General features: G+C 41.6%; 1 protein-coding gene across 2 annotated transcripts in view; it reads left to right on the forward strand.

Annotated features, from left to right (window-relative positions):
* hunk (hormonally up-regulated Neu-associated kinase) overlaps positions 1-25,305 on the forward strand; it is a 76,163-nt gene that overhangs the window by 36,921 nt on the left and 13,937 nt on the right. For both annotated transcript variants that reach the window (XM_087992604.1, XM_087992605.1), the window contains exons 6-8: positions 5,192-5,327; positions 19,846-20,014; positions 22,628-22,708. In XM_087992604.1, coding sequence (XP_087848730.1) covers positions 5,192-5,327; positions 19,846-20,014; positions 22,628-22,708 — 386 coding nt within the window. The remainder of the gene's footprint in view (positions 1-5,191; positions 5,328-19,845; positions 20,015-22,627; positions 22,709-25,305) is intronic.

Below are 25,305 nucleotides of genomic sequence, written 5' to 3' on the forward strand. Positions count from 1 at the left end.
TACAGGTTTCCTCTGTTTCCATTGAGTGCCTTGCAAGTGTGAGAATTGATGTTTTGGGCCTTCATGTCATATTTGTATGTCTCCTTGAAGCAGTTCTTTGAATATCCTACTGAATCTGGTTATGTGACCATACAGAAAATCTTTAAGATTGCAATATGGTGAAATTCCACTGAAGAACATCTTGCAATATTTAGTAAGATTGGAAAGACATTTCCTGTGCATTCCCAGTAGCAGAATTGAAAATACATTTATAAAGAATGTATTCACAGTTTTAGTCCTGTCAGTGTTCAGGAAATCTAGCTACAATGTTGCAAATGGCTTATGAAATCATCGTAAAAGTGTTGGGATATAAGGCTATTTCGTGGAATAAATAACTGAAGTGGGCATTAATTAGAGCACAGACAGTGCTAATTCAATGTTGTTCCAACTACACATCTCTCTCTTGAGGCTTTTTCTTGCCTGGTTGTTGCACTGTGTCTACAAAGTTGGAAAAAAAGTCATTTTATTAGGATCTTACATCTCACAGAGGAACCTTCAGGCCAATCCTTATCCAGCAATCTGCTGTCAGAACACTGCTTACATTTTGAAAGCTGTGACAAATTCCACCAATGTACCTGAGACAGTCAGTAACATTGTAAAACAGTCATCAGCATTCTAAATAAATGTCCTTCCATTGATTCCGTCTATACATTCTGCTGCCATGGAAAACAGCCAACAAATTCAAAGATAATACAGAGTGGAGAGTATTTTATTCGGATAATTGAATGCTGGATAACACAGATTAGCCAAGCATCGTTACATTGCGATCTTGTTCGGATAATCTGAAATTCAGACAATTGAATGCCAGGTAATCGAGGTTCCTCTGTACTTTCTTCCACCCACTTCCATCAGGCAGAAGATATAAAAGTTTGAAAATACGTGGCAACAGATTTAAGAATATCTTCTTCCCTGCTGTTATCAGAATTATGATTGGATCTCTCATATATTAGAGTTGATCTTTTCCTGCATCTTCTCTGTAGCTTCATCAATATTCTGCATTCTGTTCCATTACCCTGATGTACTTATGTAAGATATGATTGGTTTGATTAGCTCGCAATACAATACTTTTCGTGTGACAATAATCAGGGTTTATATCAATATACAAGACCACCATTTGTGGTATCATCAACCTGTGCCATTTTTCAACGGATGATGGAGAACATTTTACAAGGTCTACCCCAAGTTGCCATTTTCCTGGATTACATATTAATAACAGGGATGAGCAATAAAGAGCACTTAGAGCACTTGAACATAGTCCTTAGATTTTCTCCCAGGCAGGCTTACACCTAAGAGGGAAACATATGAGTTCCAGGCACCCCAAGCAACATATCGGGACTACAGACTCAAAAGGACCAGATCACACTCTTAGAAGATAAAGTGAGGGCGATCAAAGGTGCGTGGCTTCCAAATCTGTACTGGAGCTTAGGTGTTCCCTTGGATTGGTGAATTATTACAGAAAGTTCATACATAACCTGGCCTCCATCTTGGCATCTTTAAATCTGCTATTGAAAACGTTGCAGTCTTGTAGCCAAGACGTAGCCTTTAGGGAAATGAAGAAGCAACTATTATCATTTAAAGTGTTGGCACAATACAATCCCAAGTGAGATCTGGTGCTGACATGTGATACCTCCCTGTACAGTATCAGGATGGTGTTGGCATACAGATGGCCCAATGGAGAGGAACGCCCAACATATGCTTCTCGGACTTTGACTGATGCAGAGTGCAAATACGCCCAGATAGAAAAGGAAGGTTTAGCAGTCATCTTTGCTGTGAGAAAGTTCCACCAATGCCTTTATGAATGTAAATTTGTAATAGTAATGGACCACAAGCCCCTGCTATGGCTACTCATAGAGGACAAGGCCATGCCACCCAAAGTCTCAGGTCGAATTCAGTGGTGGGCTCTCATTTTAAGTGCATAAAATTATGAGTTAGAATACCATCAGGGCTGCCTTCAGCCACCACCCACTGGCAGATACCACTAGTGCTGCCACTGGAAGTGTCCGTTCTGGTTTTAAACTTCCTGGACACCCTTCTGGTCACTGCTGGCAATATCAGCCTGTGGACACAAGATGATCTGAACCTGGCAAAACTAAAAAATGGCTGGTAGTGATTGGGAAGCAAAAAGGCCATCACCCATTGAGACCAGGTCATTATAGAGGATGGCATTTTGGGGTGCAAGACTGATTGTCCTGAACAAAAGTCACCACCCGTTATTGGTTGAACTCCACCAGGGTCATCCAGGGATGTCAAAAACCAAGATGTTGGCAAGAAATTTTGTCTTGTTGCCAGGATTGGATGCAGACAAAGCTGCATTGGTGGGGCAGTGTCCTGGGTGCCAACAAGGTCGTAAATTACTGCTAGCAGCTCCCAACGTTTGTGGGACTAGCCAGATAAATCCTGGACTCAATTACACATTAACTGTGATGAATCTTTCGTGTCTCTTAGTCATTGTGGATACGCACTCACAGTGGCTGGACATGCATAGAGTTCATTCATCAAACACGGGGACAACGACAGAAAAGCTGTGAGCACCTTTTGCAATACACAGGCTCCTGGGTGTGTTGGTCACCGACAATGGGCTATCATATGCCAGCAGAGAATTTGAATATTTCCTAAAGTCAGCATATAAAGACAGCTCCATACCATCCATCATTCAATAATCTCGTGGAAGGAACAGTCTGAACTTTGAAAGCAGGCTTAAAGAGACAGCTTACAACATCATACGATACCAAACTGTCCCAGTCCCTTTTGCAACTACAGGTATAGCACCAGGTGAGTTGCTAATGGGGAGAAGACTCCCCACCAGATTAAACCTGATGTTTCCAAACCAGGGGTAGGGATGGTACAACGGCTTCAGGAATGCCATTGCCAGACCCAAGTCTCCTCAGAGTGAGAGAGATAGTTTACTTCCGGGTTTGGAGCTGAAACCTTCCATGGATTAGAGGCATGGTTGGTGTGAGGTTCATGTCCCATGACATACAAACTTTGGATAGATGAAGCATCCCTGAACAAGCATGTGGACCACATGAAAGCTGCAAATTCACAAACAGGGCAGGAGCAAAACATACCCAGCCCCTCAGAACAGCCAGAAAGACTGTCAGAAACCGTGGGTTCCCCCCCTCTGTCTAGCATCGAAGAAACCTCAGAGTCTGAGATGGGCATGGCAGATGTCACAGCCTTGACCCCTTTACCACCTGAAGAGAAGCATGAATTTATTCCAAAATGCTCCAGGCGCAAGAGGCAGGCTACGGTCCAGTACACACTGCCCTTACCTGAGGCCAAGTCAGAGGAACTAGATCCAGTGCGAAAACGCCCCAGGAAAGGCTACAAGGAGAAGACTAGGCCTATGCCCCTGGACATAGAGGAGGAGGGATTTAGTGACTGCAACAAGGTCAGTCAAATGGACCTCATAGAATATGAGTTCTCTGATTGGGGCTGTTAATCTGCTCCAATCAGGGAGCCGTGGCTGACAAATATAAACAGGAATGTCAAGAGTTTCTGTTCATTCTGAGAGCTGCCTCTGAGGGAGCTGGATCAATACTGTGTACTTGCGATAAAGGGCAACTGAGTGACGGGATACAGCTGTCTGTGGAGTTATTTCAAGTTTGAATGAAAACAAAATCCTTTCTATTTAGTGCTGCAGAAACAATGGTCACCCGCAATTAAAAATGGTGACATATCTTAGAATAACATAGGAAGGTTGAAATAGCACCAGCGTTTTGAAAGATATGCCTGCATTGTTACCAATATGATGAAAATCAGCTCATATTAACAGCAGAAGAATTTAAGACAAGGATAAACTAATTAAAGGCTATTTGTTTATTATAGTAATATTTAGAACACTTTCAGCACTGGTTATCTATATTGTTTCAATTTCCATTGTGTCAGAAGACAAATTCCTTTGTTTCCTGTTGACTTGAGAATCATCATTTGTTAAAATAATGAAAATGCTCCTGCTTTATCATTCCCTAAGTTTTCACAGTAATAGATGATGAATTGGTGTATATTAAAGCACAATTGCTACAAATTATGTAATGTAGCAACCTGACCTGGGCTGCAATAGTGTTCGAGGCTACCTGAAGACCACTTGTTTCTTGCAGAAAAACAGATGTGATCATAGGCATGCATTTCCCAATGTCTGAGTCAGGGCTGTATTAGTGGAAGTTATTAACTTGTCTTACTGCTGAATTTAGTGAATGGCTGCTAAAAGTGGGAGAGGAAAACATGGGAAAGGGAAGAAATTCATATTGCAAACTTAAACGCCTACTGTAATACTCATTTGATTGATTTGACTTATTGTGGTCACATGTACCTAAGTACAATGAAAAGCTTTGTTTTCTGAGCAGTACAGGCAATTCATAACAAATGAAGACATACAGATCATAGAGTGTTTAGACAGAGTGAGGCATCAAAGATTAAGACTACACAGGAGGTGCACAAAACCTACAGAAGACAATCACAAAGACAAAAATTGCTGGAAAAAACTCAGCAGGTCTGTCAGCACCTGTGGAGAGAAAGCAGAGTTAACGTTTCAAGTCCAGTGACATGTCTTCAGAACTGAAGAAACATTAACTCTGCTTTCAGGTCTGCTCAGCTTTTCCAGCAATTTACTGTTTTCTGATTCTCAGCATCTGCAGTTCTTCGGTAATTTTTGTCTCCTGAAGGCAATGTTGTAAGTTGGAAAAAGTAAACATACACTGTTTTTAAAATTAAGACTAATAATGTTCAAATCTAATATTTGGGTTGTAGGACGGTTCCTTTGTTAACTGTTAATATTTTTTGTTTCTTCTGCGGATGTTCAGATGGAAATTGATAACGTTGTACAATTAGTGCATTGCAGGAGTAAAAGCATAGTCTTAATTGAAGTTTCATTTGCGTATTTTAGGCTGCAAAACTGTTTAATAATAGTCAGGAGTTTAAACCATCACTTCTTAATGTTGTATTAAAGTGAATCAGGTGGTTGCTTTAAAACTTTTGAAAAACAAAGTGAGGCATAATTTGGCACAATTTGAAATCACTAACTTAAAATATGAAAATGCAGGTTTTGGTGTGCTTTTTTTGTGTAGACTGTTCAATATCTAACCCTTCAGCATTTCCATCTGCACAATGATCAGTAATTACTGCATGATAATATTCAATATCCTTTTTCCAGCTGCCGTTAACTTTCTACGATCCTTACTTGAACCTGACCCTATTAAACGGCCCAATGTCCAGCAGGTACTGTCTGATCTCTGGCTGAACGACGACCATCCCGGGACACCAATGTGCAGCAGTGTTTACCCAGACCGGTAAGGTGTAATGAGCTGCTGCTGAGTAGCTCTTTATGTTTCAGTTGGTCATATTAGGTCTTGTGTCTCGTAGCAGCAGGCATTCTGTCAGGTGATAATGGTGAATTAATAGAGGCTGGTCCTGAAAAATCCCAGCTCTTTCTTGACAGGAGGACAATGCGGAACAAGGGAGAGGGCAATGTCAGATATGGATTCCTAAAATGGCCTTCAGCTACCATTGAAGGTAAACAATATGATCTAAGTGATCTGCCATTATCATCTTTGAACAAGACTACACCATTACTAAGGCCACTTGTTTCCATTTAGATACTATCCCCTGACTCTGCCCCCTGCCCCTGCTTGACTATTGTTGAAACCCTAATGCATAGTTTTCTTATCTCAAGGTTTGACTAGTGCACACCTGGTCTGTAAATTCAAAACGATTTCACAATTCTGCTGCCCGTGCCCTAACTCAAAGAGTTTCATGCACCTTCTTCGGTGCCATGCATCAGTTCCTGCATACGCAGGTTGATTTTAAGACTCACATTCCTGTTTTCAAACCCCACCTCAATGCATGACCTTGCTACTCCGCATCACTACAATCTCCTTGTGTCTCATATACTTTGAGATATTGACAATTCTTGAATTCAGGCTTCTTGTGAATTCCATTTTTGCCACCATTGTGGTAGATCCTTCAGCTGCCTGGAAGTTCTGGAATTCTGTTCCTAAGCTTCTCTCTACCTTGTTTTTCTTTTTTACAGCTGTCTATAAAACTTAACTCAGGATTAAGCTTTTTATTGTGTACCCTAGTATCTGCTCATGTACCTGGATATCTGTTTTGCTTTATAATTTCCTTTCAGTACTTCAGAAAGTTTGTTGGTATGGGTGCTACTTTTGTTGATAAGTAGGCAGAGCACTATTGAGAAAACTCTTTCTCTTCAAAATACCTTTCTTCATAATAACTTACAACCACCTCAGAGGGGAGACAGGGGCTTTACTTACATGTCCGATTGTAAATAAGACATTTCTAACAGTGTGGCTCTCCTGCTGTATGTATAATATCTCAGATATTACCCTCAAGCTTCAGGAGTGAGTCGTAAACCCCCCCAGCTTCTAAATTTGATCTGGCTATGTGACAGCTGAGCTATGATTGACTCCCTGTTGAGAGGGATAGACTGGAAAACAGTATTCAGTGCTATCTAGGTCAGGTAACTATCCATAATTTGTGTCCATTGTCCTTCCCCATGGTCAGTAGATGATCTGTGAAAAATCTTCAAAGACCCTAACCAACGACCAGGCCATCCGGCAGTGCTCGTTCTCATCTGCAGCACTGCATTCAGTGGTTACAATCCAAATAGAGTATCTGAGTGTGTGCTTAACATATTTTAATTAATGACAAATAGATGAATTCAAGAAGGACACCTGTATGTAACTGAATTACAAGCTCAGCTCTGGTGCTCTTAAGAATTGCAGCACAGAAGGTGTGTGGGTGTTAGATCAGAGAATTCAAATCAAGCCGCTCTGGAGGTGGGAGTATTCACTTTAAATTAAGATCAGAGAGGATTAACGGGAGACTGTGTGATGGATCAATGAGCTAGACATCCAATACATTGTGGCAGGATACAGAGCCACAGGGAAATTGGATTCTGAGTCATATATGTGGACTCAGGAATGGATTTTGGAAGAAGTCTGGAAGTGGTCATTATTACCACATGATCCTCTCAGTCAGGGAATGATGCATAGTGCAAAACAAATTCCAGAAGGGGAGGGGAAGCATAACATTTATAAAAACTGAACAACACATATTGACAGTTTGGAGGTGATCATTTAAACTAACTCAGGTTTAGACCCTTCAGATTGTGAGGAAGACAAAGAGCGACATTAGCTTTCCATTGGCAACAGAGACAGAGTAAACTCACTTCTTTGTGACTCAAGGAGCTACTGACTTATAAAAGCAACCTGCTGCAGACTACTTTGTATCATTTTGGACACAGCTACATTATTTTCTGTCCTTAAAAGTGGACAATGATAAAATGTATTTACCAGATTTAAGAGCCTGAAACCTCACAATCAGCAAAGATGTCATTTCAAGAATGTTGTGGCTATTTGGCAGACAATAATAAGTTGTCACACAAATCTGGTATTATCAGTTCATTTCAAAAATCAGCTAGTGTTTAGATTTCATCTGTCTGTGATGTACAACAATATATTCTTCACTGCTCAAAGATTAAATAATAGACAATGGCAGTGAATGACTGCTTAATGTATTAATTTGATGTTGCCCATCAGTGATATTAGCCACTGTAAAGCAATGGGTTAATACTATAACATGACAAAACAATGAAAAACCAACAGTAAATTCTGACCAAATAAAGAAAATAATTGATGTACATGTTATATTCTAAATGTGACCTGTTTCCCTGTGCATTAATGTCCAGTTTGTCGAAAATAAGTGGGGCAAGTAGTTTCTCTTGCCAGATAACTGGGTTGAGGTTTTGCAATCTCTGGGGACTTTGAAACACCATTTTCATACCCAGGCAACAAATAGCGTTAAACGTGTCAAAAGGTATTGCGATGTAACATTTGCTTTAATATTGAGCAGTATCTGCCCACAACCCCAGTCCCATAATTAATTCACAGTTTAGCTCTAGTTTTAACACCTGAACACACTGGCATTGTGGAATGGTAAGGTGTAGGTTTTCACACTTGTTGTTTACATTGTCAGTTTCTGGTTTCCACTGAGGTTTCAGTGGGGAGCTAAAAGTACAGAGATGGGTAAATCAAATTTTGCGCAGCTCATGAGCACTAAGGGCAGAAACCTCAATCACTCACACACCCTCTCAGTTGGGGATTCAGGTTGAAAGGAGCAACAGTTATACTGGGGGAATTAGGCAAAAGCTCTTTTCAAGAAGGTGTGAGATATGCTGAAGACCTTCTTACTTCTGTACTTGAGTACACGTGACAATGAAATCTAAAATCTAAATCTAATTGAAAATTATTCCATTATTCATGATTCATTCCTTTCAATATTATTTGGGTGTTACATATTAATATTTTTGAACTGTGAGCATTCTACTTATCTGTGCATCCTTCCTGGTTCAACAATATTCATCACATCATTATGGGCTAGATTTCCCACTCTCCCACATGGAGAAAAGAATGGTGGTCGGTGAATCTAATTGGCTGAGGGTCAAAGATCCTTAGAAAACCTTTCGCGATAAAGTTCTTCTGCTTCAGGTAATGGGTCAGGTATGTCACCAGCAAATGGCATGGAGCCTCTTTGCATGTATTTAACCTACATCTCATTAATACCACACCTCATCACCTTCCCAACTAACCTGTACTCAACTGACAGGCTTGATGCTTCAGAAACTGACAGCAAAAATCAGGCATGTGTCTGATGAGTTTCACCTTGTCATTTTCTAGAAAACTCACTACAGCTTCGTCCTTCTAATGATCCAGCTTTAAATGATACTCACTGTCACTTGCATTGTCACTTCTCCAAATACAGGTGACCAGTCCAAATGAAGCAAGGCCAGCAGTCTCTCCTGGGCCATTTTCTAAACACAAATCAGGCCTACCCATCTCGGTCAGTAGAACAGGAGATTTAATTTTGAGGTGGTGCGTTTGAGACCCATCCTAGGTGCCTTTAGTTTAGGGTAGTACAGTGGCTGAGTGATTAGCACTGCTGCCTCACAGCGCCAGGGACCCAGGAATCAATTCCACCCTGTGTAAAACTTGTAAATTCTCCCTGTGTCTGCATGAGTTTCCTCTGGGTACTCCAGTTTTCTCCCATGTCCAAAGATGTGCAGGTTAGGTGGATTGGCCATGGGAGATGCAGGGTTACAGGCGCAGGGTTGATGAGTGGGTCTAGGTGAGATGCTCTTCAGAGGGTCAGTGTCGACTCGATGGGCCAAATGGCCTGCTTCCACACTGGAAGGATTTGATTCAAAAAACTAGCCCACAGCAAACAAAGGGCCAATTACGGCAGACCAGGAGACTTTAGTGCACATTTCAAACAGCTGCAGGTGTTGAGCTGCATCGACAGACAAAAGTGAGAAATGGGGAGTGGCAGTGTCTGAATCACAGAGAACCGTGAAAGGGAGGGAGGAGATTTCAGGCCAGGCTTTGCTCCAATCAGTCTGAACTGGTGTGGAGGCGAGAGGAGTGTGTGTGTACTGCAGTCAGTCTGAGGTTAAAAATCACATAACACCAGGTTATAGTCCCAACAGGTTTACAGGTATTTGGAAACACTAGCTTTCAGAACACTGCTCCTTCATCAGGTTGACAACTACACGATGAAGGAGCCGCGCTTTGAAAGCTAGTGCTTCCAACTAAACCTGATGGACTGTAACCAGGTGTTGTGTGATTTTTAATTTTGTAAACCCCAGTCCAACACTGGCTTCTCCAAATCAGTCAGTCTGAGGGTTGAGGCCATTGGGCAACATCGTGAGGAGTCCGATTTCTCTGAGACAGATGGGACAGGCTGGCAGCGCAAATATCCAAGGGAGCATGATGCTTCTGTCTCTGCAACTCTGTAGAAAGCGACGGCAGCATAGCACAGATGGTCTCCCTGGTCATCTCCTTTTCCACCTATCCACTCCACCCTCTCCTCCCTAACCTATCACCTTCATCCCCTCCCCCATTCACCCATTGTACTCTATGCTACTTTCTCCCCACCCCCACTCTCCTCTAGCTTATCTCTCCACGCTTCAAACTCACTCCTTTTATTCCTGATGAAGGGCTTTTGCCCGAAACATCGATTTCGCTGCTCCTTGGATGCTGCCTGAACTGCTGTGCTCTTCCAGCACCACTAATCCAGAATCTGAGGCTGTGTTTGCCAAGGCTGACCTAGTTATTCATTTCCTGCTGCAGGTCAGGCACTCAGGGCAGTCAGCTTTGCTGCCAGGGCAGAATTTCCGCAGGGCAATGGGGTAATTCGTATGTACCCATGCAGATATGAGGGCATCCCATCAGCAGTCAGCAGGGGCAAGCACTGTGGCTCAGTGGTTAAATCTCCTGTCTCACAGCACCAGGGACATTGGTTCAATTCCAGCACTTGAGTGAGTGTGTGGAGTTTGCATATTCTCCCCATGTCTGCATGGGTTTCCTCCGGGTGCTCCAGTTTCCTCCCACTGTCAAAAGGATATGCAGGTTAGGTGGATTGACTGTGCTAAATAGGGTAAAAACAATGACTGCAGATGCTGGAAACCAGATTCTGGATCAGTGGTGCTGGAAGAGCACAGCAATTCAGGCAGCATCCGAAGACAGGCAAAATCGACGTTTCGGGCAAAAGCCCTTCATCAGGAATAAAGGCAGAGAGCCTGAAGCGTGGAGGAAGGCTCTCTGCCTTTATTCCTGATGAAGGGCTTTTGCCCGAAACGTCGATTTTGCCTGTTTTCGGATGCTGCCTGAATTGCTGTGCTCTTCCAGCACCACTAACTGTGCTAAATGCCCATCAAGTCCAAGGATGTGCAGGTTAGGTGGATTGACCATCGTTAATGTGAGGTTATGGGGATAGCATGGGGGAGGGAATGGGACTGGGTGGGATGCACTTTGGAGGGTGGTGCAGACTCGATGGGCCGAATGGCTTCTGCCTGTATTGTAAGGATTCTATGATTCCATGGGCAGTCTTCATAAATGGGAAAAGCTTCCACTTTGTGAATGTGCAGATCATTGGGCTGGCACGGTGGCTCAGTGGTTAGCACTGCTGCCTCACAGCACCAGGGACCTGGGTTCGATTCCCACCTTGGGTGGCTGTCTGTGTGGAGTTTGCACATTCTCCGTGTCTGCATAGGTTTCCTCTGGGTGCTCTGGTTTACTCCTACAATCCAAAGATGTGGAAGGTCAGGTGAATTGGCCATACTAGATTGCCCATAATATTATGTGCATTAATCAGGAGTGAATATAGGGTAGGGTAATGGGTCTGGGTGAGTTACTCTTCGGAGGGTCGGTGTCGACAAGGGAATCTAATCTAATGTGCGACCACGGCAACTGGATCTTGGAGGTCTGTGCATGTTACCCAGAGGGCATCTCACTTCGATGCTCACATCCTGGAACACTCACAGGCGCCTACATCTTTCAGAACCCACCCCTCTCCCTGTGTCCTTCCAGTGATAGTCAGTGGGCGACCCCTCAAACTCAAGCACATGACATAAAACAAAGAAATGCAGATGGGAAATCTGAAATAAAAACAGAGTGCTGGAGGAACTCAACAGTAGAGAGAAAAGCAGAATTAACATTTTGTGTCCCTTTGTGAGAATAAAAATAGCTGGGAAATTTATACTGATTTATACTGATGTGTGGGATGACATTAGTGAATAGAGTACATGGAGATGGTGCTGCAAGAGAAAGAGAAAAAGGGAGAATCCACAAACTGGTGCCAAAGAGTTGTAAAGACTTCCACAAGGGCCATTGTGGAGCAGACCATACCTCCCCTGAAAATGAGATTCAGATGCTTGGTCAGGCATCTGGTCAATGGACACTTCAGACAGTGTCTCGCAATTTAAATTGTTTGCTGCAACCTCTACAATGTAACTTAATGAGAGGAGAATGTCCTGGGACAGGTTCTGATGGAAAAGCAGGAGGTCTGCACCGAGGAAGAAGCTGAGGAAGTGGCATGGCCCAGGAGGGTCTTCACAGATACCATAAAGATTGAGTTATGGCATATGAGCGAGAAAGGCATACATGAAAATCTCATAGCAACCTATTTTTAGATGGCCTGAGCTACATAGATACAGGCACTTTTTGTGACTTGTGAAGAGGAGTCATTGGAGTCTCCACAGGTGTTACCAAGTATGCTGAGTTTCACAGCTGACTGGGAGACCACTGTGTGCTCTATTCAATGTAACCTCACTGTCTGAGGAGCAGGTCTGAGAACCATTCCACTGTGTTTCGTTGTTTAGTATAAAAGCAGAGTTCTGTTTCTACCTTGTGTCTTTTTGAAGTTCAATGCTGTATTCCTCACAGTTTATAATGCTTCCATTTTGAAAAAGCAAATCAGGGCAGAACTTATACACTTAATGGTAAACTCCTCAGGAATGTTGCTGAGAAAGAGACCTTGGAATGCAGGTTCATAGTTCCTTGAAATTGGAGTCACAGGTAGTTAGAATAGTGAAGGCGGCATTTGGTATTCTTGCCTTTATTGGTCAGTGCATCGAGTATAGGAGTTAGGAGGTCATGTTGTGGCTGTACAGGGCATTGATTAGGCCACTTTTGGAATTTTGTGTGCAATTCTGGTCTCCTCGCTATAGGAAGGATATTGTGACATTTGAAAGGGTTCAGAAAAGATTTACAAGAACATTGCCAGGATTGGAGGATTTGAGCTATAGACAGAGGCTATATAGGTTTTAGTTATTTTCCCTGGAGCATCGGGGGCTGAGAGGTGATCTTATATAGGTTTACAAAATCAGGAAGAGCATGGAAAGGGTAAGTAGACAAGGTCTTTACCCTGGAGTGGGGGAGTCCAAAACTAGAGGGCATAAGTTTAAGGTGCGAGGGAAACATTTAAAAGGGACCTAAGGAGCAATCTATTCATGCAGAGGGTGGTATGGGTATGGAATGAGCTGCCAGAGGAAGTGGTGCAGGCTGATGCAATTGCCACATTTAAAAGGCATCTGGATGGGCAAATGAATAGGAAGGGTTTAGAGGGATATGGGTTAAATGCTGATAAATGGGACTAGATTTATTTAGAATATCTGGTCAACGTGGATGAATTGTACCAAAGGGTCTGTTTCCACCAAGCTGTAAATCATTATTATATGTAAACTGTATGTTGTTCTTCATAGCAAGAAGATTCAAGTACAGGACCTTACAACAGTACAGGGCCTTAGTGAGTCCACACCTGGAGTATTGTGTGTAGTTTTGAACTCTGTATCTGAGGAATGAGCACTGGCTTTGGAAGGAGTGCAACAAAGATTTGCTAGACTGATTCCTGGGATGACAGGACTAACGTATGAAGAAAGACTGGATTAGTTCGGATGACATTTACTGGAGTTCAGAAGAATGAGGCGGGATCTCAGCGAAACCTATAATATGCTAACAGGACTGGACTGGGTAAACATAAGAAGGACGTTCCTGATGACCAGGGAATCCAGAATCAAAGCTAACAGTTTAAGAATGTTGGGTAGGCCATTTAGAAGTGAGATATGAAAAAGTTTCTTCCCCAGACAGTGGTGAGCATGTGGAATTCTCTGACACAGAAAGTGGCTGAGGCCAAACATTAAGTGTTTTCAAGAAGGAGTTAGATACAGTTCTTAGGGCTTGAAGTGTCAAAGGGTAGTGGGAAAAAGTTGGAACAGATTACTGAGTTGGAAGATCAGCCATGATCATACTAAATGTCAGGGAAGGATCAAAGGACTGAATACCTCCACCTCCTATTTTCTACATTTCTATCTATCAGGAGGAGCACGGGTCCCAATACTGAGCCCTTTGGGATCTCCACCATAAAAATATCCATTTGACAATTATCCTGTCTTTCCAATCACACAGACAATTTGTATTCATGTTGTTAAGTCCCTTTTATTCAGTGAGTTGGAAGTTTCACCACAGGTCTGTTGTGCAGCACTGCATCAAACCCCTCCACATCATGACCTCTTGGAAGTCCATGTACATCACATCAGCAGCATTATCATCATTAACCCTCTCTGTTAGCTCTTCACAAAACTTAGTTAACACAATTTTCAATTAAGAAATTTAGGTTGGCTGTGTTTAATTAACCCAGCTTTGTCCAGATCACTGTCAATTTTATCCTAGGATATTATTTCTAGACGTTTTCCCACCACCAAACTTAAATGTACTGATCCATCATTGCTGGGCTTATTCTTAGATCCTTTTCAGAACTAGGGTGTAATGTTTATAATTGTCCAGTCCTATAGCACCACCTCAAAATCAAGGAAGACTGAAAGGTTATGACCAGTGCCTCTGCAGTTCCCATTCTCACTTCCTTCAGTATATTTGGATGCATCTCATTCGGTCTTGGGGCAGACAGTCTATCTGATTTCTCTGCTTTATTAATTTTGAATCCCTCCAGGGACAGGATTTCTCCATGGCCTGAGTACCATCTGCTTCCTTGGTATAGACAGATGCAAGATATTGATTTAATGCCTTAGCTATATCGTCTGCTTCCATGTATAAATCTCCTTTTCACTCCCAAAAAGCTCAATTTTTTTTTTACCAGCGATTAACGTGTCCATAGGATGTGAAGATCTGGAAGGTCGCTGGCAGTCTCAGTCCTCTCCTTTCATGTGTCACTTTGATTTGGAGGGAAAAAAAGACAGCTGAGTGTAATGGGAATGTGTCCACGAGCACTTGGGAAGCATTCATAGCCCTGCCGGCTGGTGTGCCCTCCCAGGGAGAAAGTAGGGAGCTCAGTACCCAAAAAGCATTAGAAAATTATCAGCATAATATTAACAGCCCTTTAGTGCCCATCATATATGTGATTGTGAGGTGGACATGGCTGTACTGTAGCAGAGTTAGAGTCAATGATGGCCCTTTGAGTGTGCGGTTGCTTTGAGAAGATGGTGGCAATCCCCTTGTGGGGTGAAGGAGACCATTCCTCTGCTTCCTATGCTGGATCCCATCGTGCTGGTACCTTCTAGAGGTGCCGACCTCCTGCGCACCCTCAGCTCAGGCAGCCCATATCTGAAGGGCTTGTTTCACCCGAGAGGGAAGAAGGACTCCTTTTCTGACCCAAATAGGCTAGAGCCTCATTGAGGCAATATGTAAGCATGCAGCTATCTAATGACACTTGATAGACATCTCCAGGAAGTGGTAGGAACGATGTTCACTGTCTGTTCTGGAGCTCTTGGCTTGCAGCGAGGAGACAGCAGGGGCAATAGCACAAAAGATTTACCCTTTAGCTCATGCTGGAATCTGCTGACCATATGAAATTAGCTGAAGAGCAAGAGATTGCCTGAGAATCACAGACTGTGGCAGATGTGATGCCTGCAGCTAAACTTTAACTCCAGAATGAAAAATCCCAGCTGAAGTTTATGTTGCACGTTTGTGTGAATATGTCTATTGTGAACTCCTCTATCCATCTTTATAAAGAAAGCTGACAGTGTAATCCTGATAATTACAGTCAGGAAATGGGTATTTTTAATTACACATTTGTGTGCTATTCCACAAGACAGAGAGGATAAAAGGCATTTATTGTCTTGGATAGGAAACATTTTTATCAACAATTACACAGATATAATGATAATAATAATTTGATGTGTGCTCAGGATTAGACACAGGATAGAAGGTAACTGTGGCCCAGATTGTTGGTTCAAGGGTGTTTGCAAAGCAAAGCCTTTCAGAATCCTAACACCCCTCTTTATTACTATTTTTTACCTCAGCTAAGTGACAATCCATGTTTGAAAGTCAGACCTCATACAATCAATTGCTAAAACACGAGTTACAACAGAGCTCAGAGCCTGCACTCTATTCCGGTGTCCTTGGAGGGGTTAATCCACAGGAAGACAGCTGTATTATATCTATATGAGACTGGGATAAAGGAAACTTGTAGCTGAACACTTATCAACCAAATTGTCTGGCTGCTTTTACTTCCCGCTAAGAAGTTCACTGGAACTAAAACTGACATTTACGGTTTTCTAACATAAACTCATTTAAAAACTGAAATTAACATAAAAAATGTAATTGTTGCTTTGTAGTTATAATTTTTAAGTGTGCTGAGTTCTGATAAAATAGGGATGAATTTTACATGGAATCAGATGATTGGGTGCTCACTTGACCCAGCAGTAAAATTGGGTGTAATGGGTCCCCAAGCAATGCCTAAAGGGGAGACGCCATTAATTTGGGCTTACATTAGGGTTGGGGTCTTAGGTTGGCAGATCCATGTGATGGAATGAGAGTTCAGGATTGACAGGGTGGTGGTTGGAGAGGGCAAACGTATGATTGGGGGAAGCTGTTAGATGGCTGCCTTCAAAGGGGAAAATATGGCCCACCAACAGGGACCCTCTTATCCTTAGCAGCCTGCTCATGTTTGCCTTCTTTGTCATGGGTAAAATGCCTGCAGTGGCAGGGGAAGATGGGCATACTACACCATTACTGCAGAGAAAACTGCCATGGAGGGAACAGGGCAGTCGAGTTGAAAAGTATTCCAATCTGACAGACCTCTCTCCTTTAAAATGGTCCTTTCCCTCCATATATTGTTTCCTGGAGGCATGAGCCTCTAATTATAAGACTGAGGTGATAACAAAGACGGCAGGTCATCAGGTTTGTTTTATTCACTCACAGGATGTAGGCGTTGCTTCTTGGCCTAGCAATTATTGCACATCCCTAGTTGCGCTTGAGAAGGTGTTAGTCCCTTTGCTTTAGCTCGACCTACAATAGGGAATTCCAGGATTTTGACCGAGCGACTGTGAAAGAACAGCGATATATTTCCAAGTTGGGGTGGTGAGTGGCTTAGAGAGGAATGTGTAGGTGGTGGTGTTCCCATGTATCTCCTGCCCTTGTCTTTCGAGGTGGAGAGAGTGGATGTTGGTGTGGTGCCAATCAAGTGGGCTGCTTTGTCTGGATGGTGTCAAGTTTCTTGAGTGTTGTTGGAGCTGCGCTCATCCAAGCAAGTGGGAAGTATTCCATCACACTCCTGACTTGTGCCTTATAGATGGTGAATAGACGTTGAGGAGTCAGGAGATGAAATACATGCTGCAGCATTCCGAGCCTCTGACCACTGTAACCACTGTATTTATCTTGTGAGTCCAATTGAGTTGCTGGTCAATGGTAATCCCAGGGATGTTAATAGTTGAGGGTGGGTAAGTTGAAGTTGTAAGTTGTCAGGTTGGAACACCACAGGGTTTAATGACCTTGTTTTGCTCTTGAAAACCGTCAATCCTCACTCCTCCAACCACTCAAATGCTACATCCATGCCGCCTATTCCCTTGTGCACTCTCATATTCCCCCATGTACCCATTTCCAGCTTCTGCAAGTCTCTCCACATAACTGTAACCATGTTAAATCCTACCCTCTCCAAACTGTCTCTGATTTCTAAATTGCACTAGCCTGCAGTACTTAGCACTACTTAATAAACCAAAATGAAAGCGTAATATAAACCCAGGCCTAAACTGTAAGATATTAAACAGGGTTCTGGATTCTGAGATGAGACTATATTCCAATAGAAGACTGCATTAAGACTTGCATCTTTGTGCATAGTGCTATTGAAGAGCAATCCATACGTAGTACATTTAATAGTTAGCACTCCCAGCACCCAACCTTGCTGATTGGGAGAGAGACATTAAATGAATGTGGAAGCCAGAATGCTCAGTTTATAGCTCATATCTTTGTTCCTAGCTCTCTGATATGTCTTTCCGCAAAGTGAACTCTCCATTGCTAATGCTGTTGTGTAGAATCTACCTGATAAAGGATGTAGTTTAGCCATTAGCACATCAAAACAATTCTGATCTCAGTGATTTCTAATTCACTACAGTTCCTCAATGTACAGCAAGAGTCTTAAAGGAAAAAGCCAAGTGAATGATTATATATCACATCTGTGGACAATTCCAGGGAGATCCACCAATGAAACATTTAAAATCGAAATCTAAAATTACTAAATTAGAAAAGTAAAATTCTTTAAAACTTGAATTTGGTTCAGAAACTGGAATTCAGAATCAGAATCTAAAACTTAGAATTCTGAATCTATAGAACTATGGAAAATTTATGGCACAGAAAGAGACCATTCAGAACATTGTGTTTGCGTCGGCTGAAGGGAAACGAGCTGCCTTTTTGAATCTCACCTTCCAGCACCTTCCCTGTAGCCTGACAGGTTACAGCCTTTCAGGTGCAGATCCAACTTCCTTTTAAATGAGTTATGCTTTTCTGCCTCTAGCACCAGGCAGTGAATCCCAGGCACCCACCACTCTATGAGGTAAAAACAATGACTGCAGATGCTGGAAACCAGATTCTGGATCAGTGGTGCTGGAAGAGCACAGCAATTCAGGCAGCATCCGACGAGCAGCAAAATCGACGTTTCGGGCAAAAGCCCTTCATCAGGAAAAAAGCTTGATGAAGGGCTTTTGCCCGAAACGACGATTTTGCTGCTCATCGGATGCTGCCTGAATTGCTGTGCTCTTCCAGCACCACTGATCCAGAACCCACCACTCTATGTCCCCTCTAATCCTTCCAGCATTCACCTTAAATCCATACACCCTGGTAATGGAGCTGTCCTCTGGGGGAGACAGATCTTTGCTGTCTACTTTATCCAAGCCCATCTTAATTTTTTACGTGTCAATTAAATCATTCTCAACCTCCTCTTTTAAGGAAAGCAATCCAAACCTATTCAATCTTTCCTCGCAGCTTCAATTTTAATTCCTGGCAACATTCTTATAAGTTTCCTGTTTACTCTCTCCAAAGCAGTTATGATCTTGCTGTAATGCAATGATCAGAACTATACACAAATTTCCAACAATGGCCTAATCTTCATTTTATGCCATTTCTACATTACATCCCATCTATTCTATAGCTTCTCCAATCAAGGAAAGCATTCCATAAGTTTTCTTTAACAGCTCGTCTACCGGTCTGAACTTCTTCAAGGTCAGATGGATATGCTGTCTAAGGTCTCTCAACTGCTGTCAATATTCTCCTATTTACTGTGTTTTCTGTAGCTTTATTTGCCTTCCTGAAACGCATTAATCACACTAGTCCAGATTGAATTCCATTTGTCACATTTCCACCCATTCATCTCATTCTGGAGTTGATAGGTATCCTTTTCACTATCAACCACACAGCTAATTTTTGTGTCATCTGCAAATTCTTAAAACTGTATTCAAGTCCAAGTCATTATTATAACAATGACAAACAAGCAAGGAGCCGACACTGACACCACTGGAAATCTCTTTCCGTTCATTTAAACATTAATCAATTACTATCCACTGTTTCCTATTACTGAGCTAATTTTGGATCCAACTTGCCACAGTCCCTTTGTATCCCACGTACTTTTAACTTCTTTGACCAGTTTGCTGTGTGGAACCTTGGTAAATGCCATGCTAAGATCCATGTAGACATCATCCACTGCACTTGTCTCATCAATCCTTTTTGTCACTTTCTCAAAAAATTCAACAGAGTTACTAAGACATGACCTTCCCTTAACAAAACCATGCTGACAATCCCAGATTATTCCATGCCTTTCAGAGTGATAGTTTATCCTATCCCTCAGAATAGATTTTAATCATTTGCACCATTGAAGTCATACTGAGCAGCCTAAAATTATTTCGCTATCCATCGCACCCTTTTAAGACAATGAAATACCACTGTAATGAGAAACTATTCAATTTCATAACAATAAGATAACCAGGAACACATTGCTGGCACAGCTTGATGCTTCCATTAAGACGTAGGAATAATATGTTGTGGTAACGATCCATTCCTCGTTATAGATATCTATCTAAACTATTGACCATTAATGACTGTTTACTATTGCTGGGACCCATACATTGTTAGTCAGAAACATTTGGCAGTTAGTTCAATAATATGTTTACTCTGCCATTCTGTTGTGTCGTAACAATAGTTAGTAATTACCTGATTATTTCTACTTACTCAGGCTTCACCCTGGAGACTTGAATCAGAATGTGCTGCTTCACATGACTGAGAAGCTGGGATATAAACGTACTGAGGTGGTAAACACTGTGCTGGCAAACCGAGCTTCACACATCCTTTCCATTTATTTTCTGCTAAACAAGAAGTTGGATTACTATTTTAAAAGTATCCAAGTAAGTAATGATCTGAGCAGTGAGTTGTCTTTTCAGAAAGAATATTTAAGGTAAGAAGTATTGATTGGCCAGAAATATCTTGCAAATTATTTTAGCGTAAGACATAGCATAGCTAGTTAATACAGTGGATAATTGAATCACAGACTACACAGTCTCACTCTTGAACCACATTCTGCGCTGCGCAACCTCAGATAGTCCTTTGCATTTAACATCAGCACTTAAAGGTGGGAAGGCTTACAATAGAATAGGTACCACTGCCTCAAACACATCCCGGTTCCAGTCCCAGTCTAGAACTTGATAACCAACGAAGGTGCATTCCTAATGCAGTCAAACAGCTGAGTATCCACTTGTAAATTCCTTCAAAATATACTAATGATGGGTGGGAAGAGCATCTGTCAGCACTGTACAGAGTTCCAAACTACAACACATGTAAAAGAATATGAAGCCCAGATTCAGATTCCCTGAGTGGAGCTGTAACCCACTCCAACCACTTCAGGGGTAAAGGAAAATTAGCCAAGGTTCCTGCTGTTGTCAGTTATTTTAGTTACCTCTGTGTGTTTGGAGTCTAAAAGTGTGACACTGGAAAAGCACAGCAGGTCAGGCAGCATCTGAGTAGCAGGAGAGTCAATGTTCCTGATGAAGGGCTTCTGCCCGAAATGTCAACTCTCCTCTCCTCGAATGCTACATTTGACAGGCAGCATTCGAGGAGAGGAGAGTTGACATTTCAGGCAAAAGCCCTTCATCAGGAACATTGACTCCCCTGCTACTCAGATGCTGCCTGACCTGCTGCGCTTTTCCAGCACCAGAATTTTCAACTCTGATCTCCAGCATCAGCAATCCTCACATTCTCTGTGTTTGGATGCTGGTTAAATAAGGTTGAGTCATGATACCTCAGCAATACTTTTGTCTGAATATGTGTGAAGTAGGTAGAAAGAAAAATTTGCATTATGTATAAGCACCTAGCATGACCTCAGTATGTCTTAAAGAGCCTTACACTGGCGAAGTCGTTTCGAAATGTAATCACAATCGTAATATAGAAGATGGAGCAGCCAAATTGTGCACTGAAACACCCCATAAATAACATAATGATATTGCCAGATATTCTGAGGGAGTTCTGAGGAAGGGTCACTGGGCCCAAAGCATTAATTCTGGTTTCTCTCCATAGATGCTGCCAGACCTGCTGAGCGGTCCCAGCAATTTCTGTTTTGTTTCTGATTTCCAGCATTGACAGTTCTTTCAGTTTTTATTTTGCCAGATACTCTGTTTTACTGATGTTGAGTTGAGGGATAGTGAATTCTTTATATCATATTCTCAAATTATCATTCTAGAGTATGACATTTTAATTCGATTATTCCTTAAATTCATTCATCAAAAGAGGAAACTCCAGGGTTCAAGATTGTAAGCATGACCAACAAAACACTGACCATGTAAACTTTTCCCTCTTCCCCTCCAGTTATGTTTGTATTAAAATAATGACAATTTGACAGCACCTCCTATGTGTGATTGTTGAGTCATGCAAACACACATCAGTGAAAACATCTGTAGTATCTTGTTTGTGCTTTTGCACTTGCAATTATTAATGTCAGTATTTACTGGCTGTTTTCAGATTGGTTGTGAGTGCCCTTTTTTTATAAGCATGCCTTTCCTCATAACAGAGCTGAAAATGTGTTGCTGGAAAAGCGCAGTAGGTCAGGCAGCATCCAAGGAGTAGGAGAATCAACGTTTTGGGCATGAGCCCTTCCTCAGGCTCATGCCCGAAACGTCGATTCTCCTGCTCCTTGGATGCTGCCTGACCTGCTGCCCTTTTCCAGCAACACATTTTCAGCTCTGATCTCCAGCATCTGCAGTCCTCACTTTCTCTTTTCCTCATAACAGATTTTTGCAATACATTATACTCTAGTGTTATTGTTAATAAACTTTAAGAAAATATAAAATGTTTGTGAATATGAGACTGATAAACATTTGCATAATCTCTTGTTCAAACAGCAAGTATCGGCCATAGCTTTAAGAGGCGTGGTTGGAAGTATAGTCAGATTCATAGTCAGACAGTACAAATGTTAACTTAACTCATATTCTGATGAGGTTCTAAAACTAGAGAGGTGCTCTGTATCACTAATCACATCCCTACTTGTTGTTCTCAGTGACTTTTTCCTCAGCAGTTACTGCTAAAGCCAAGAAACAACTAAAAGACTGAGTAAAGGAAACCATTGAAATCATTCCAAGTTCTTCGAAACTGTTGTTTAAACAAGACCCTGAGAGTGATTCATAGTTAATGACACAATTACTTTGTTGATCTTCAGTAGAAAATGTTTGAATACACGTTTTAAAAACAACATTAATTCAATACAACAAAATATTCTCAACCACTCATAAGAAAGGAAAGGGATGTTTTCTTGGGTCTTGGTCCAGTTGATCAGAACATCCTGGCACAGATCCAAGGAGATTGCTTCTGCAAAGTACATTTTTAAGTAAATAGGTATTAGAGGAAGATGGATTGTGTTGAAGAACTTAATGCCTTTTTCACAGACATGCTCATTGCTTTACTTTGCCAAACAGATGGAGGAAATCTTCTCCCAATATTCTTGTATTAACCCTATTTTTCTTTCATTATAGAAACGAGACTTTGCAAATGGTATTTGCTACAAGAATCTGCTGCATCAGTCTGATAAGTACAGGCTCAAGGGAATACAGGAGGTAAAACGTCTACAGGTTTATCTGTTCATTTTCTTTGTCTGTGTTTATTTCTATAGGCATTCACAATTTCCATTTACATCTACATTACTACTTTTGACTAAAGGTGTTAGTCTGGACTGATCTATCTTGAACAGGAAATACCTAATTTTGTTTTGATTTCAGTAATCTACTATCTGAAAGTTATTACATTTGGAATTCCTTAAACAGTTGTTTTCAGTTTTAGGAAATGTAATGTTTTAGTTATATTGGAAAACCTCTTCTCAGTATTGCTGAGGCTGCCAGTGCTGTGAATCACTACAAGGAATAGAAAGCACGCAAGCTGCGTGGAGTCAGAGGAATGAGTGCCCCTTATTGTTAATCACTGACAAATTTGGTAGCCTCCTGAAGTGTCTGTCAATGCTACAAATGCAGCGTAGACAACAACTGCAATTCCATCAAATATAACAAATTTTTTTTCCCAGAGACAATTTAATGTTCAACCACTTTTGTAACCAAATTAGCAAAACAAAAATCATTTAATGTAATTTTTGGAGAACTTGCATTATGTTGTCCATTTGGACAAAGAGTCCACTTCACAGATCTGACAAGTGTGATGAGGAAACAGAGTATTAGTTCACATGTTTTTTAAGATTCCTTTTATAATGAATAACATTATATCATAAAAATAAATAGAGATAAAGTAAAAAAATTAATAGTAAGGGGCTGGTAGCAATAAAAATTAGAATAGAATGGATCAGTCAAATAACTGTACCCACAAAGCATGATACTTAGTGTACATACAGATGAATAAAGTGTTATATCTAATAAACATACTGGCAATTGTTAAAAATGTGCAGTATGTACAAAAGGCTGCAAATGCACTGAATTTGAGTCAAATCTACCATGCCTGAAATAGGTGGAGATTCAGTGATTTTGTTGTAAGTTGTAATACCCCTTCCCATTGTGTATGACTGCTGCCGTGATGAAAGGCCTTTACAATCAAACTGTATGATAAGCCGTACTGTATAACTTTCCAATCTGACTTGTAAGTATGATTTTATTAAAAACTTTTGCATGTCTAAGATTGTACTTACTAAAACCCTTGCTTTTCTCAGAATACAAGTGTTTCAATTGCCAGAGCCCTTGCATTTGGTCTCCCAAACACTCTGTCAAGGGGTGGCACAGTGACTCAGTGGTTAGCACTGCTGCCTCGCAGCACCAGGGATCCGGGTTCAATTCCTGTATTGGTTGACTGTCTGTGTGGAGTTTGCACGTTCTCTGTGTGGCTTTCCTCCGGGTGCTCCAGTTTCCTCCAAAGATGTGCTGGTCAGGTGAATTGGCCATGCTAAATTGCCTGTTGTGTTAGCCAAGGGTAAATATAGGGTAGGGGAATGGGGCTGGGTGGGTTACTCTTCAGAGGGTCGGTGTGGACTTGTTGGGCCAAAGGGCCTGTTTCCATACTGTAAGTAATCTAAAAAAGATTGATTATTTGCGTTTTACTTGTCAGTCATATTTTAGAAATCATGAAGTGGACTCATTAGTACCTGGTAGCATGTTACGCTCTGACCATTGTGATTACAAGGATGAGTTGGGTCTTACGTATATCTGATTAATATTTACAAGGGTTGGCAAATCTGTTGCAAGGTTATTCCACATGATCACCAGCAATTTCACTCCTATGTTCTCACCACTGGTCACCCAGCATGTCCATTCTTGTAGTCGATCCCCTTCCCACGGAGACAGGAACTTGAACAAATTCTTCTTTTCCTAATCAGATGATCCATGACTGTAAGTCAAACTGCCTTTCTCATGCAACAAGAGTACTGTAACCAACAAATTAAACCAAAGCAGAATTTTTTTCTGCTCCCTTGTTTTTTGTTCCCTGAGTTGTTTACAGTAATGTGCCCAGGAGAGAATTCCATTCTTGTATTCTATTCCATTCTTAGATATTCTAGCACAACCCAGATTGGTGGGGAAAGCTGATTGCTCTCTTCAAGAGTTGGCAGTTTTATCTCTCAATTTTGAGGCAACACCAAAATTATGACAGGCATGTATAGCTGCACTTTCCAGGATATTAATGCCAAGAGGGTGTAGTAGAAAGGACTAAGTGCCATAAAGAGACTTTTTGAAGACTCCTGCATAGCTCATAATTAATTGTTCTTTGTTGTTTTTGGAAACAATTCAACCCTTATTGTTTGGCTATGCTATTTGCTCCATCTGTTGAGATGAAAACTGTCCCCTGTCAGCTTTAGGTAGAATTATGGGTGCTTAGAAAAAGCTGTGTTTTACTTGCTTCGCTGAGTAGACTGCCCCTTTTGTCCAGTCACCATCGAGTTTGCCTGAAGCATCCAGCAAACAGTTTGCAGCTGCTCTTTAGTCGGGGTATTTCTGTTTTTAAGCATTTGGCCTAAAGAGTCAACTCTTTCGTTTGCTCTGCAGTCTCCTCAAATATTTATGGGATTTCTATAAAGAGCAGCTGTACTGTAGTTTCATGTTCCTGAGCTTTAAATCCCATCTCCAGTGCTTTAGATAAATATCCTAAAAGGAACTGTTTCGTCTCTTTGGCTGGATTGTCTGGAGCCTCTGAAAGCAAACCTGGCTTTTCCTAATAGCTAAAT

This window comes from Chiloscyllium plagiosum, unplaced genomic scaffold (assembly GCF_037043375.1).
Source record: "Chiloscyllium plagiosum isolate Xiang-an unplaced genomic scaffold, Cpla_swu_hap1 HiC_scaffold_12, whole genome shotgun sequence".
Taxonomy (NCBI): Eukaryota; Metazoa; Chordata; class Chondrichthyes; order Orectolobiformes; family Hemiscylliidae; genus Chiloscyllium; species Chiloscyllium plagiosum.